The sequence below is a fragment of the Nicotiana tabacum genome, chromosome 14, assembly GCF_000715075.1.
Source record: "Nicotiana tabacum cultivar K326 chromosome 14, ASM71507v2, whole genome shotgun sequence".
NCBI lineage: Eukaryota > Viridiplantae > Streptophyta > Magnoliopsida > Solanales > Solanaceae > Nicotiana > Nicotiana tabacum.
In genome coordinates, this window is record NC_134093.1 from 112,659,058 (window position 1) to 112,674,661 (window position 15,604).

The window sequence follows — 15,604 nt, forward strand, 5'->3', positions numbered from 1 at the left end:
TGTTTTGGTTAAGCGTAGATAATAACTAAAATGCGCTAGTAATTTATAGGCAAGAAAAAACACATAACGTGGTATGTAACCGTGCTATGATTCGCGTGCTAATAATTCTTTACGGTACAATAATGCTTTTCCAGAAGATAGCTTTTCCAAAACGGCAGCTTTATCAGGTTGACAAGACAATACACATAACGTGGTATGTAACCGCGCTATGCTTCGCATGCTAATGATTCTTTACGGTACAATAATGCTTTTCTAGAAGACAACTTTTCCAGAACGGCATCTTTATCAGGTTGACAAGACAATACACATAACGTGGTATGTAACCGCGCTATGCTTCGCGTGCTAATGATTCTTTACGGTACAATAAGAAAGTTTATTAAACTGAACCAAGTCATATGTATTTCAAAGACCTTTTGAATAAACATTACAACATCCATTAAAAAATAGCCACTACGTGTATTAATGTTAAATATCAAAAATATTGTTTTGAAAGTTGTTTTTTTAAAATGGATTTATGTTAGATTGTTGTATGGAAGTATTAATGTTAAATATCAAAAAGATTTAATAGCAATGGAAACATAATTTGATTTCATACATTCTACAAGATAAACAAGTACATACACTTATTATAACCACATGACGGAAAAAGAATACTACGTGTATCCTTGATTGCTGGCACATTATATGAACTTCCACCAGGAGTAGGATTGCCACCGACACCTAAACCAGCTAAAGAACATTTACGACGGTCGTGTCCTGTTTGCGAGCATATGCCACATTTACGCGCATAAACGGTATCACCAACATCAATTTGGTTTCGTATACGCGTTCTTTTTTGCACTTGTAGCCTATGAAACTACTCCTTGTTACACACTATTTTAAATGGTTTCAGTGGCCAATGATGCTCAACACCCACTGGCTGCAACTGCCCACTATAGGTGTTTATGTATGCAGCAACACTATATTGCTTATCAACGTACCGGGTTGCCGCGAAACCTGTAAGTTGAAAGTACTTCATGGCATGTGAGCACGACATGTGGTAGATGGACCATTTCCCACAATAACACAACCTGCTGGCTTCATTTATGGTGTGTGTATTATTCCCCCGATTTTTATGGATACCGGTGCGAACATAAAAAATATTCCGCTCACTACAATATTGTAAAAGTGAATGCCAATGTGATTGCCTCCTATATTTCTCAAATCTTTTCATTCGTATTGGCATAAAATAAACACCCCTCTCCATCAAGTCTGATGCACCTCTATGCCATTCAACAAACCTCTCCACCATCTGTTTGAATGACATCCGCACCATGACAGTGACAGGCAATCCTCGTGCAGACTTCAATAACCCATTGAAAGACTAACACATTTGTAGTCAGGGTTCCCTATCGTCTGCCACCATCCGCATGCAATATCCACTTGTCAAGCTCGTGTCGCATCAACCAATGATAGGCTCTTTCGTCTTCCTGCCTGATAGATTCCATGCGCCTCCTGAATTTGCACTCATGGTGATCAGTTGCAGCCATCCATATTAAATCATGCAAGTCGTTGTTGAGATGTGCCTTCTGTAAATTGGTCTTCAGGTGCCTCACACACTAACAGTGGTATGCATACGGTTCTTGCCATTCAGGCAAATGCTCTATAGAACTTAAAATACCGCCATGCCGATCAGATATTAGACAAATACCTGAACGTTGTTTGACAATTTCAAACGCACGTTTGCGCCCGAGAAATGCCTTTCTTTTGGTAATGGTACACCCATATTTCTGGTGGACAGATGTAATACACTCTTTGATATTTTATCTTATGGAGGCTTCAATGTGTGAAATCAAGACAAGAGAAATCAAGTCAACATCCAAGTTAAAGTGATTCCCGCTGAATGTGTCCATTTCACAATTGTGGGTGCTAATATATTTACCCACAACCCACATATTTGTTTTCTTCTTCCTCGTACGCAGTATCCAATTACAACCCGTAAATCATCTATGGAAAACAAACTTGTATACATCCGGAGATGACTCCCATACCATCATCTCATGGCACTCTTTTACGCTGTACATTTTCACCGCCCTGATTAGGCGCGCCTTATCAGGAAAAAGCATGCCCTTTGACAGCACCGTTGGTCTAAATTTAAACCACATTGCTGTCTGAATTTTGTCAATATCCCTTGTGAGGGTATCCATATCCGGCATACTTGGAAAATGATCAAGGTATAGAATATGCCTTGAATAAAACGGCACGTGGGACTCGTATACTCTTGGTCTAACGGGAGGTGAAGCATGCTCCTTCATCAAATCAAGTTTGGCATTCTCTTCCTCCTCATCATCACCCTCGTCAGGGAAGGGTGTGTTATCTCTAGACTCATCGGTATTGTTGTCATAATCACTATTCTCTTCCTGACTATGCACATCTGCCAGATCCCGATTAAATACGTCATCTTCAGGCAATTGAGTAAGGACAGGACCATCAAGTTGCTCATTTTCACTGAACAACCAAAGAAATAATGAGTTAATCAAATTGGTCGAAACAATACATATAACTTTATATATTCACTTACAAATCATAATGTGTTGATATCCCATGATGCACATTATCTTGTTGATGCTGACTGCCGGATGGACCACCATAATCCAACACACCAAAACTCGGCATATTCCAACTGACTATTGGTTCATAACTTATAAAATTTATATCTGGTCGGTACCCCATGTGAAATATATGAGTGTTAATACAAACACAATACACAAAAATATACATCGTAACACAAAGAAAAATTGAAGTTTACCACTCTGCTTGTGGATTATGTATACTAGGGGAGAAATTATTTCCTCGCTCCTCATTCGCCCATGGAGATAAGTTTAGATCCTGTCAAACTCTTTCAGCCGGAACCTGTTCGGCTAAAACTGCTCCAAAATAACTACCCGATGATTGAGGGATTTCCCTACTTTGCGCAATCACATTATTGCGAACGTCTTCAGCCTTGAAATACATTTCCAATATTTTAATCATAATAAATTCCCTGTATTCATCCAGAGTCCTCAAAAAATCTCTCAAAGTTTCATTGTCTTTGATGTTAAACCCAGCATAACAAGCAACCCCTTGCGGAGTCATAGAATATGAATATCTTCCTGTTATTTTAAGATTCACCGAACGTTTGCTCACACTCATTTTTTTACATAACAACGATACTAATGTATCGTACTCCACTGTAAGTGGCAACTTAACATGAGACTGTGGAGATAAACTATAGCTTACTGAGTTATTCGCCACCACAACCTCATCCCTCCCCCCCTCCCCCAATATAATGAAACCCTAATTCTTCGCTCTTCACACATTATGAAAAAATGCAAAACAACTTAACAAAGAAAAATTTCACAACACTTGAGAGTATTTATGAATGGATTTTTACAAAATCCTTAACGTCCTTATATAAGACAAAAACCAGTCCGGGGGGTGAATTATTTGAGGTATAGCGTCTTAGCTTAAGACGCTATACCCAGTTAAATTATTGTTATGTCAGTTAAGCCCAGAAGAATTATTTGTGGGCTCACATAGTACATATAGAGTTTTAGTGAAAAACGCTATATATATATATATATATATATATATATATATATATATATAGCGTCTTTTAAAAAGACGCTATACTTAACTGGCCACTATGTATTTTTTCACATATTTTTGTTCTTTGAGTCCGAAAGAACCAGATTTTGGTTCCGGATTCTTAAACTAACACATGTGAAAAGACCTAATTCTCTCTCTCTCCACCTGCCTCTCTCTTCCCCTCTCTAATGCTTCTCACTTCCCCCTCTCTAATACAGAGATTTGAAATTTTGAAACTCAAATCTGAAAATTTATTGTATACGGTCAAGATTGAGTTCGCCTACGGCATGAAAGGACAGGCTCAGAAGTTCTAGCCCGGTGTGACTCGGGGCCGATCTTTAGTCTTGCATTGTCATGTTCCGAGCCTGTCCTTTCATGTCGTAGGCGAACTCAATCTCGACCGTATACAATAAATTTTCAGATTTGAGTTTCAAAATTTCAAATCACTGTATTAGAGAGGGGGAAGAGAGAAGCATTAGAGAGGGGCAGAGAGAGGCCGGTGGAGAGAGAGAGAGAGAGAGAATTAGGTCTTTTCACATGTGTTAGTTTAATGAGTGAATTTATTTTTAAATATTATCTACGATAAGGCTATTTCAGGTAAAAATAAAATAAAATATAGGCTTAAATGGATAGGGAAAGCATCCGACGTGTTCTTCTTTGTAATTATTTTAATTTTTTATAAGAAATATTTGGGGTTAAGATTATATATTATCTTGCATGATGAAACTCCATCTTAATAATAATATATTTTAAATGGGTAAAAATAAGAAACTTGGGACCAAATTCAAACTGAGGACAAAAATGTTCTGTATCTCATAGTTAAGGGGTAAATTTGTATCAATTTACTAATAATAAGGGTATATCTGGAGCTTACATTCAAAAGAAGTACAAATGCTCTATTCCTATAATTGAGAGACATTTTTGGCCCTTTACACTAATTTAAATCTCTAAAATGACCTTGATTGCTGTGTAGTAATAATATGTACTCATATTTACCAATCCAGGTTATAACATTTTGTGGAAAACAGAACACCAGGCAGATCAAACAGAGACAGTGCGGTGCATAAATCTATCTTTGGTCAGTTTATAGCAACTAGGCTGAGTACCTCAATCCATTGCTGCAGACAAACCCCCCCCCCCCCCCCCCCAAAAAGTTGGTGTTTCCCATATCTTTCATTTTTCTTTTGAGATATTGTGCGCGCGGTTGACTTGGTTGCAAACTGATCTGAGATTTAATTTCAGGAAGAAGCAGAAGCTGATTTCTTAAGCGGCCGGGAATTATTTTTGAGGACCAGGGAATGGCGAAACTAGCCCTCGTCTTCGTGATCAAAAAGCTTAGACAGTTGACTTTGGCTGAAGAAACAGAACTAATTGGGGCATACACAGCAATCAACAACTCAGTTAAATCAGTGGAGAATTTGCAGTGGATGCTAACAAAAGATGGTCAGATGCCCAGTGACCAAGCGAAGGAAATTGAAGAGCTCGTTTATCGCATCGAAGATGTTGTCCAAACATATGGTGTAATGGCAAGATCCAGGTCCGCAGGTTCATCTGGAATGCTCTTGCCTTTCAAAATTCTCAATAGCGGTGCTGCCCAGAAGAAGGCCATGTCTGAGATCACAAGTTTATGTGCCAAAATCAACCACTTTGCTTCGCCGGAAGTCCTGCAGCGGATCGCTGGTTTTCATTTTGAAAGCAATAATAGCTGGTACAACAACTGTCAACTATGGAGGCAAAACTTTGCATACAAGCAAGACGACGAGACAGTTGGGCTGGAAAAAGAAAAGGAGCCAATTTTACGAGCTCTGCTAGATAGATCAGAGGGTTACGAAAACAGGTTCGAAGTAATTCCCATATGGGGCCTTAGTGGCACAGGCAAGTCGGCTCTTGCTAATGCAATATGTAATGACACCAGCGTTGTCGACGAGTTCAAAGACCACCGCCTCCACATTTGTGTATCTGAAAACTTCAATCTCGAATGCGCACTTCTACATGCTATGGAATCATTTGTGGGTTCTGTAGAAGAGTATGCTCATACGCCACCAGAATATTTGATTGAACTTGTCCGCCAACATCTGGAGAAATCGAGGAGCTTGATTGTTCTGGAAGACGTACGCTCAACTGAGGATTGGCAGACGCTGCGTGGGGCAGTGGGAGCTAAAGGTTGCAGAATATTGGTTACTACTCGAGCAAGACAAGTTGCAAAAACTATAAAACAGACGCCTTATGTGCATGAAAAGAGGCCTTTAACAGAAGAAAACAGCTGGAAGTTGCTTAAAAGGATAGTTTGGTCGGAAAATGAACCAGGTATATTATGTTACAATTGAAAGAATAGATATGCATTTATATTCTTAACGTACTATTAGTTTTATAGAGTAGGGTAACTTTTTATTTAGTTCAATATCAGAGAGTAATTAAATGGTGTGCTAAAACATGTCTTTCTTTATCGATCAGGAGGTGAAATGAAATCAACAATGGAGAAAATGGGTAGGGAAATGGTAAAACAGTGTGAAGGTTTACCAGGGGCGATTATAGCACTTGCAAAATTGTTAGCAGGAAAGAGTGCAAGTGAATGGGAGATGGTACAGAAAAATGCCCGGCCATATCTTTCTCAAGTTATGGCTCCAAGTTATGCTGAGTTGTCAGATGATTTAAAACCATATTTCCTTTACTTGGGCCATTTTAGAGAAGATCCAGAAATAGAACCAGAGAAGTTGTGTCACTTATGGACAATTGAGGGGTTGATTTCAAAAGGGGATTGTGGAAGCAAGAGGACACTATTGGACCTAACACAGGAACATTTGATGGGTCTAGCACAGAAGGGTATGGTCGGTGTGAGACAGACAATAATAGAGCTCAAGTCTTGCCATCTAGTTGGACTGATGGGAGATATGTGTCTCTCAAAAGCGGAAGAGGGAGACATTTTGAAGGTCATGGATTTACAAACTGGAGACAATACCCTGCAGTCTTCTCTTTCTTTTAGCAATACACGTCGGCTTGTTATTTATCTAGGGAAGTTTAATTCCCGTGTCACCCCTGAATTAGCTCGAAACCTTAGGAGTCTTCGAATCATCAAGGCACATGAGCATCAACAACTAGAAGAGTTTGTATGGCCGTCCATAATGTCGGATATCAAGAAATTTAAGGCGTTAAGGATTCTTGATTTCGACAGGATAGATTTTCGTAAGGGAAAAATCCCGGGAGGTATTTTTGCTTTACCATTGTTGAGGTATCTGAGTTTTGAAGGATGCATCCTAAAGGAGTTGTCGCCATATATTAGCAACTTGTCATACTTGGAAGTCCTTGATTTGAGAATCAAAGATACATGCAACATTATCATTCCAGATGTGTTGCGGAGAATGAGAAGGCTACAACATTTGTATCTTCCACGAGCATTCCAAGCGCAAAATGGGAAAAAACTTCGATTGGATGGATTAGCAGAGCTTCAGACACTAAAGAACTTCACCTCCAAATTGTGTGAAATCCAGGATCTCTTCAATTTGACAAAACTCCGGTACCTAGATGTAGAGGTTGAAGAAAATCTTGAGGATCTTGAGTCGATAACCAACCATATGTCAAGTAGTACTGCTCCAGAAAAATGGCTACATTCATCCATTGAAATAAAGAACTTTGACTGTTACACAGAAGCAAGGCACAATGTATTCCGGAAATTATTGACGTGCCGAGGAGGTCCACCAAAATTTTCCTTCGAAGGTTACATTGACCAGCTTCCCCCACACAATATGATCTCACAAAGATTCACAGAGATGGTTCTTAGTAGTACTCAACTAAAGGAAGATCCCATGCCAATATTAGAGAATCTTCGTAATCTAAGGCGTCTAGTACTCCGCGATGATGCTTTCCTTGGGACAAAGATGGTCTGTTCTGCTTCAGGTTTTCCCCAACTCAAACAATTACAACTCTCAAGCTTATTCTTCTTAAATGAATGGATGGCACAAAATTCAGCCATGCCCATGCTCTCTCATCTCATAATCGATAACTGCGAAAAACTGAAAAAGCTCCCAGATCGTTTAAAAGATCTTGCTTTATCTTCAAGAATTCAAGACGAGAAAGATGCCCAAACCATTTGTAGAAAGGCTTCGTGAGAGTCACATGGGCGGAGCTAGAGCGCCGAGAGCGGGTTCGATCGAACCCAATAGCTTTGGTTCGAACCTTGTATTTGTCTTAAAATTTTTATAATATGTATAAATTATTAATTTAGAACCCACTAATTTAAGACGATTAAAATCTCAATTCCATAAGTTTAAAATTCTGGCTCCGCCTTTGGTGGGAGATACTTGAAGATCGATTATGAGCTTTTCTAGGTCATTGCAACTTGTATGTCAATACGTCGTTCTTCATTGTACCCATCTTAGTTCTTTGCGATGAATTGTAACATCAGAATCCTTAACTTCAAATTGAAGAAGTCAAGATTTTATACATTACATCCACTTCTCCCTTTTGCTATCTTTCTAAATTTTGTTTTATTTCTCCTTCTTTGTTTGCACTACTTCCTCAGTTTTAATTTATATGAATTTATTTTATTTTTAATTAGTTTAGCTTCAAAGAGAATGAAGGAAAGGACTTTCGCCAGTTTCTTGAGTGAGAAATCGACGTTGGCGAAGAAGGAAGTTAATTCAAGTTTGGAGCATATGGCATAAACCAAAGATCCCGAGATGACTCTAAAAACCAACAAGATAATTCTCGTTAAACCGGGCATTCCTCAGAGCAAGGAAAGATACTCTTGTTAAATTTGAACACAATTTAATTTAACCTTTTTACTTTAACATTAATGACAAATGTTTAATTATGTGCATAAATGTTTTGAAAATATAAGATTACAAATTTCAAAAGTCTTTTTCCGATACAAATATTGTGATAGACATGTTTAAAATCATAAATAAGTCTTTAATTCTTTCTTAAAAATCGTGTCTAGTCAAATATGATATTTTTATACTTCAATACCACAAAAAGGGGAGGGGGTGATTTGTGTGATGTCCAATTTTTCGTGTGCACAAATTATAGAATTACCTGGTTCTTCTACGAGTTCCTTACACTATAGTTGCGGAATAATAAATGCAGAAGGTAAAGAACACAAGTATATTTACGTGGAAAATACACGGCTCAAAAGATAAAAAAAATCACGACCTGCTTCCCAGTAGCATTTTTTCCAACATTTTACTAAATCACTTCAAGTTAACTCTAACTTGAAAAATACAACTCAAATTACCTAGTGCAAATGATTCTAGAGAAAGCTAAAAGGTACAACTCAAAAGCCTTACTATAATTGAACTAGAATAAAAGACAGACACTTGGAACTGGTTAGTTTATCTGATTCATGTAGTTTCAGGCTCACACACTTGAAACCCACAAGAATTGCGTGCAAAATGCCTAGCCATTTTGCTCTCAATTCTTGCTTAACTTCAATGTTTATCTGTCACCTGTAAAAGAGAACACAAATGATATATATAGAGTTAGTATAATAAGAACTGACTAGAGTTCTAATGCTTTACTCTTCCTTGGTAAAAAGGTTCTAGTTATCTTCAACTTCTAACGCATCCCTTATCTAGGATAGAGTTCTCTTCAAGTAAGGAGTTATGCTCTTTATCAATTATGCAACATTTTCGTTCAGGAGATATCAGATATAGCTACTTATGCTTATCCCCTTCACATGCATGCCTTGTGCTTGAATCTACCTGTGCCGTGTATACAATGTGTATGGACCTGGTTCATGCATGTGTTCCTTTGTCAATCAGCAAAACAAAACTTACTCAAGCCAATAATTTTCTCCTTTTTGATGATAACAAACTCTGTGCTTCTCATAAATATGAAACCTATTTCAACTCAGCTCAACAGCAACACAATGTTAATACTTTCCATTTTAAAGTCACAAATCATCAAGGACCAAGTTCATTAGGTTATAAACATCACAGTCCAAAGCAAAATCACAACCTCAGCTAAGGCCTTTTCAAGGTTAGCCTCACTCTGCTTCCTCTGACTTCTTGTAGCTCTTCCTCTTGGGAGAGGAGTCTCTATAGGAATAGAAGAGGCATCCTTTCTCTTCTTACCTTCCATAACAGTACCAGATATTTAACTCCTGGACTCTTTTTCTTCTTGGATTGTAGCTATCAGACACTTTTTTTAGAAGGTCATGAATGGCTTCCTTCTCATATGGAACAGGTTCTTGGAACCCTTTCCTCAGCCTAACCACCCCCTCCGCTGCACTTGCATCTCCATACCCACTTCCTCCTTCTTCTCTTAAACTTTCTCCTTCCTCAACAGCCTCCTCACTCCATATCACAATTGCCCCTATTTCTTCGGTCAAACCAATATGAGTGGGTGAAGATTCAACCATTCTTTCTCCTCCCTTTCCCCTCACATCTCCTGTTACACCATCACTCACTTTTTTTTTCCTTTTTTTTTATCACCTATTTCAGTAGACTCTGGCTCTACCACAACTATAGTACCAACAAGAACAAATCTTTTCTCCAAATTTTCAGCCACATAAGAAACGTCATCAGAAAAAAAAGATTTAGCCCAGAAGTTACCTGTTCTGTTTCAGATGAAACATGGTCTTCCCCCTAAGTTGTATACTTGAAGGACTCATATGATTTTTGGGGTTCCTCTGCTTGTCTTGCCTTTAATTTCTCATTTAGTTTCTTGATTTGTTCACTGCCAGTGACTAAATTATGAGCAAGCATCTTAACATGCCTTTTCTTGGGAGTAGGGGTGGTTTAAGGTATGGGTGATGGTTCTTTGGGGTGGTGAAGAGGGTTTTCAGTCATCTTGTGATTTTCAGATGGGTTGTCCATTAGATGAGAGTAGAAGAGATAAGAGAAGGTTGAGAGAATTTGGAGTCTTGATTTTTCAAAGATTAGTAGTGAAGAAACGGTTAAGGTATAATCTATTTAAAGAGGGAAGATATGGAGTGTTTAACGACTACTTTAGAAGTCTAATCAACTTAGGAGTGTCAGTTTGAAGAGATGTTGGACTCTTCCCAAAACATTTAGGCAATTATGGCGCGTGGGTTTTGTTTGGTGAAACCGGTTCGTTAGTAACAGATTGGTTCAAAAAGAGGTTGGGATTAAGTAGGACTCTTTCAGATCATGATCCAAATATAATTATTCCAAAATATGCGGGCTGGAGAATACATACTGTATAATTTTGATGAACCAGGTTCTTCACTGAAAGTTCTCTTGTGTAAGAGTGAATTTTCTAAGAAAATAAGGGTAATATCATTAGAGATCAGTGAGACATTTTAGCACATGGAACAAGAGTATACTAATGAAAGTATGAGACTAATCAATATCTACTCTAATTATTTACAAAATTCACAAATTATCTAGCCAATTATTGAGTTAGAACTGGTTTCTTTTAGGTGATCTTAATCATCACTAATTCTAGCATGTTCTTTTCAAAGTGATCTTTACTTAGAGCTTTTGTGAAGATGTCATCTATTTCCTTGTAAGTAGTACAAAATTCCACAGTGATCAAACATTTCTCATAGTTGTCCCTCAAAAAGTGATGCCTAATATCTATGTGCTTAGTTCTTTTGTGATGAACCGAGTTCTTGGTCATACTAATTGCACTAGTGTTATCACAAAAGATAGGGATACAACCTACATCAATTTTAAATTCCATTAATTGTTGTTTAATCCACAACAATTGAGCACAACACGAGGCAGCAGTCACATACTCAGCTTCAGCAGTAGACAATGCCATAACATTTTTGTTTTTTGGTGGCCGAATACACAAGACATGAGCCAAGAAACTGTGCCATACCTGAAGTGCTCATTCTATCCACAAGAAAACCTGCATAATCAGCATCAAACATATCCCACTTAGTTGACAACTGTCAAGTGAGACTCCTTTGGATTTGCCTAGAATCTAGCACAAAGGCATATACTAAAAACAATATCAGGTCTACCAGCAGTGAGATATAACAAAGAGTCAATCATTCCCCTATACATCTTCTGATCAACAGATGAACCAGGTTCATCCAAATTCAATTTTGTGGTTGTTGCTATATGAGTGACAATTTCTTTGGAATCTTCCATTTTAACTTTTTCGGCAACTCTTTCACATACCTTTGCTTATGGATCATAGTTCCATTTGAATTTTACTTAATTTGTAAGCCTAAAAAGAAATCAAGCTCACCCATCATACTCATTTCAAATTCACTCCCTATTAGCTTGGCAAATTCTTTACTTAAACTATCTATAGTTGCTCCAAAAATTATATCATCAACATATATCTGAAATACCAAGAGAACTTTACCTTTTTTCTTTCAAGAACAAGGTATTGTCAATTTTACTTCTCTTGTAGCTATGATCAAGCAAGAATTTAGACAATCTTTCATACCATGCTCTTGCAGCCTGCTTAAGCCCATAAAATGCCTTGTCAAGCTTGTACACATGATCAGGACATTTCTTGCTCTCAAAGCCAGAAGGTTTTTTGACAAACACTTCTTCCTTTAGATAGTCATTGAGGAAGGCACCCTTGACATCCATTTGATGGAGAGTGAATTCCATGTAAGAAACAAAGGCTATAAGGAGGTATAATTTCTTCCAATCTTGCAATTAAAGCAAAGAGTCTCATCATAGTCTATGCCCTCCTCTTGACTATATCCTTGAACCATCAATCTTGCCTTGTTCCTTGTAACTGTTCCATCTTCATCAAGTTTGTTTCTGAAGACCCATTTAGTGCCAACCACTATTCTATCCTTAAGTCTTGGTACCAGATGCCAAACTTAACTTCTCTCAAATTGGTTGAGTGTATCCTGCATTGCATTCACCCAGTATATATCCTACAAAGCCTCAGAAATATTTTTAGGTTCAATAAGAGATAAAAGGCATCAAAAGCACAAAGGTTCTTTCAAGAAGATCTGGTTTTAATTCCAGAGGTTGGATCAGTGATTATGTTCCCAATGGGATGAGAAATTTGATACTTGTAAGGTTTCACCACCAACTGGTTTTCTATAGATGTTCCTTCAATGTTTTGTGGCTAAGGAATAGGTTTATGGATAAGTTACCTCAATATTTGAGGATCAATTCCTCTCTGTTCAGTTCCCCCTCTCAGGTTGCCCTTGGTGGAAGGACTTGTTCCTTCCTCTGGTGTAGCTTCAGGCTGGACTGTTACTTCATTTAAGTTTCTTACCAGCCCAATTTTTTCATCATCTGGTTCCTGCCTCTTAGAAAGAATGTTAGTTTCATAAAAAAACATGTACACTTTCTTCGACACACATAGTTCTTTTGTTTAAATCTTATAAGTTTTACTATGTGAAGAATATCCCAAGAATGATCCTTCATCACTTCTGGGATCAAACTTACCTAGGGAGTTTTTTACATTATTGTGCACAAAGCACTTACATCCAAATGCCCTAAGGTGGGATATTTTTGGCTTTCTCCATTTAAGTAACTCATAGGGAGTTTTCTTAACAAGAGGCTAGTCATGCACCTATTTATTAGCAAGTAGCATAGTCCTAGCCATTTCCTCCAATGTCCTATTCTTTATTTCAACTATTCCATTTTGTTGTGGACTTCTAGGTGCAGATAAATTATGATCTATGCTATGCTTATCACAAAATTTAGAAATATTAGCATTCTCAAATTCAGTACCATGATCAGACCTAATTGATGCAAGTTGATTACCTAGTTGTTTCTGAGTTATTCTAACAAATGAAGTGAACATGTCAAATGCTTCATATTTATATGTTAAAAACAGTGTCCAAGTAAACCTAGAGTAATCATCAACAAGCACCATAACATAATTGTTCATTGTCCTCATTGGTCCATACAGATCCATATGGACAAGTTCCATCATCCCGGTAGTACTTACTAATTTCTTGCTTTTAAAAGAGTATCTTACCTGCTTCCCCATTGCACAAGCTTCACAAACTTTAACTTCATTGAACTTAATGTTAGACAGCCCTATCACCAAGTCCTTGGAGACTAGTTTGTTGAGTTGGCTTAGACTTGCATGTACAAGTCTCTTGTGCCAAAGAGGGGATCATTGTCCAACACACATAAGCAAGTGAGTTCATTATCTGAAAGTGTGAGATACACCACATATATGTTATTCACGTTTTTCCCTGCAAAACTATCTTGTCAGTGGTAATATTCATCACAAAGTATTTTGTAGAGGTGAAGGCTACCATGTTACCTCTATCACATAATTGTGATACACTTATTAGACTGTACTTCAGTCCATCTATCAAGTAGACATTCTCAATAGAGTGAGAATCATACTTACCTGCCTTTCCAACTCTAATGATCTGACATTTCTTTCCATTTCCAAAGGAGACATTACCTCATTTAAGGTCCTCAAGTGAAAGGAACTGGTTCTTGCTTCCTATCATGTGCTTTGATCAGCCACTATCCATGTACCATATTTGGCTTCTCCCCTTCACTTGAACTTGCAAAAGGAAATCAGGGGTTAGTCTTAAGAACCCAGACTAGTTTGGGTCCCTTTATATAGGCAAAAGGATAAATCAAATTCTTTTTGGCCCAACTTTGCAGCCTATTTTTCCCTAGAACAAACTTTTTGTTCTTTTGTTCTTCCTTTTCTTTTGTAGTGCAATCACTCTTATAGTGATGAGTGTTACCACAATGGGTGCAAATTTTATTCTTAGGGAGTGTGAGGTACTTTCTTTTGGGATTCCACTTAGGTGCAGAGTTTCCAAAACCAAGTCCTATCCAATTGCTACTATGATGTTCTTGTAGCCATGAAAGTGCAATAGAGGACCTATTCCATTTACAATTTCTATCTAGCTCATGCTTAACCTTGTTCAGATCCTCTTTTAAGACTCTTACCTGTTCATCCCTTTTATATAACTCATCTTTCATTTTACCTAAATTCTCTTCTACAGTGAGTTGTCTGTCATCAACTATCTTTTTACATGTTCCTAACTTCAATTTTAGATTTTCAAGTCTAAGTTCTAGGACAATAGTATCAAGTGCATGAACCTGGTTCTTTAACACAGTATTTTCACTTTCAGTTTCACAAGCCCTAAGTTCCAGGTTTTTGCATTTAGCCTTCAAAATGACACATTATTTTGACAGATGTTCCTTTTCATTATTCACCTCTTCAGACTCATCAATCAGCTCTAGTAGTAATTCAGATAATATTTTTAGACAAAAATTTGATCTTGTCTTTGAGATGAAAAACACTTACCTTGGTTTCTTCATCAGATTCTCCAATAGCCATTAGTGCTCGTTCATCATCATCGGAGCTTTCATCTGAGCTTTCTCCCCAAGTAGCAATCATTGTTGTCACGACTCTAATGTCCCATCATAAGATATTGTGATGGTACCTAGTCTCTAAGGATAGGTAAGCCTAGCATACATGCAGAATTTAACTGAAATAGTAATAAAACTTTCAATTTAACCAATAGCTATCATAAAAAAAGGACTCCGCAACTCAACTGAACATAACTCCCAAAATCAAGTGATACTGAGTCACAAGCTCTACATGAGTATTCTTAACATCCCTATACAAAAATATCTAATAAAAGGAGAATGAAATAGAACTAGATAGAGGGTGACTCTGAGGCCTGCGGACGTCGACATGTATACCTTGAAGTCTCCGATTCAAGCTCGACTCACTGGTGCCTAGGCCGGTATGAAGTACATGGATCTGCACAAAAGGATGTGCAGAAGCGTAGCATAAGTACACCATAACAATACCCAGTAAGTATCAAGCCTAACATCGGTAGAGTAGTGATGAGGTTGGGTCAAGATACCTACTGGAATAAATAAAGAAACTAAGTAGGTAAAGTATAGTATGATAATGAAAACAAGGGAAGTGATACAAGGAAGAGATATAACAAGAATAGCTACACTGACACCAAGGAAATTAAGACATCACGGAAGAAAAACATAATAAGAATGCCAAGGAAATGATGCAACCAAAATACAAGTGATTAAATAAAAGGTATCAACAAGAATCACTATCGAGGTACCGCCTCGTAGTCTCATTTCACAAATCAAATCACAATCTT

At 37.6% G+C, this 15,604-nt stretch overlaps 1 protein-coding gene across 1 annotated transcript; it reads left to right on the forward strand.

The window, feature by feature from the left end:
• Positions 1–4,560: 4,560 nt before the first annotated feature.
• LOC107773887 (putative inactive disease susceptibility protein LOV1) lies at positions 4,561–8,051 on the forward strand. Its single transcript, XM_075229890.1, has 3 exons — positions 4,561–4,684; positions 4,849–5,913; positions 6,061–8,051. Exons 2-3 carry the CDS (start codon positions 4,905–4,907, stop codon positions 7,710–7,712), a joined length of 2,661 nt encoding a protein of 886 aa, XP_075085991.1. The 5' UTR covers positions 4,561–4,684; positions 4,849–4,904; the 3' UTR covers positions 7,713–8,051.
• Positions 8,052–15,604: the final 7,553 nt, after the last annotated feature.

Excerpts from the sequence above, each read along its gene's own strand:
- LOC107773887 (XM_075229890.1), top strand. The coding sequence starts at position 4,905 with ATGGCGAAACTAGCCCTCGTCTTCGTGATCAAAAAGCTTAGACAGTTG. Across the intron at positions 5,914-6,060 it reads TTGGTCGGAAAATGAACCAG|GAGGTGAAATGAAATCAACA; the intron begins GTATATTATGTT and ends TTTATCGATCAG.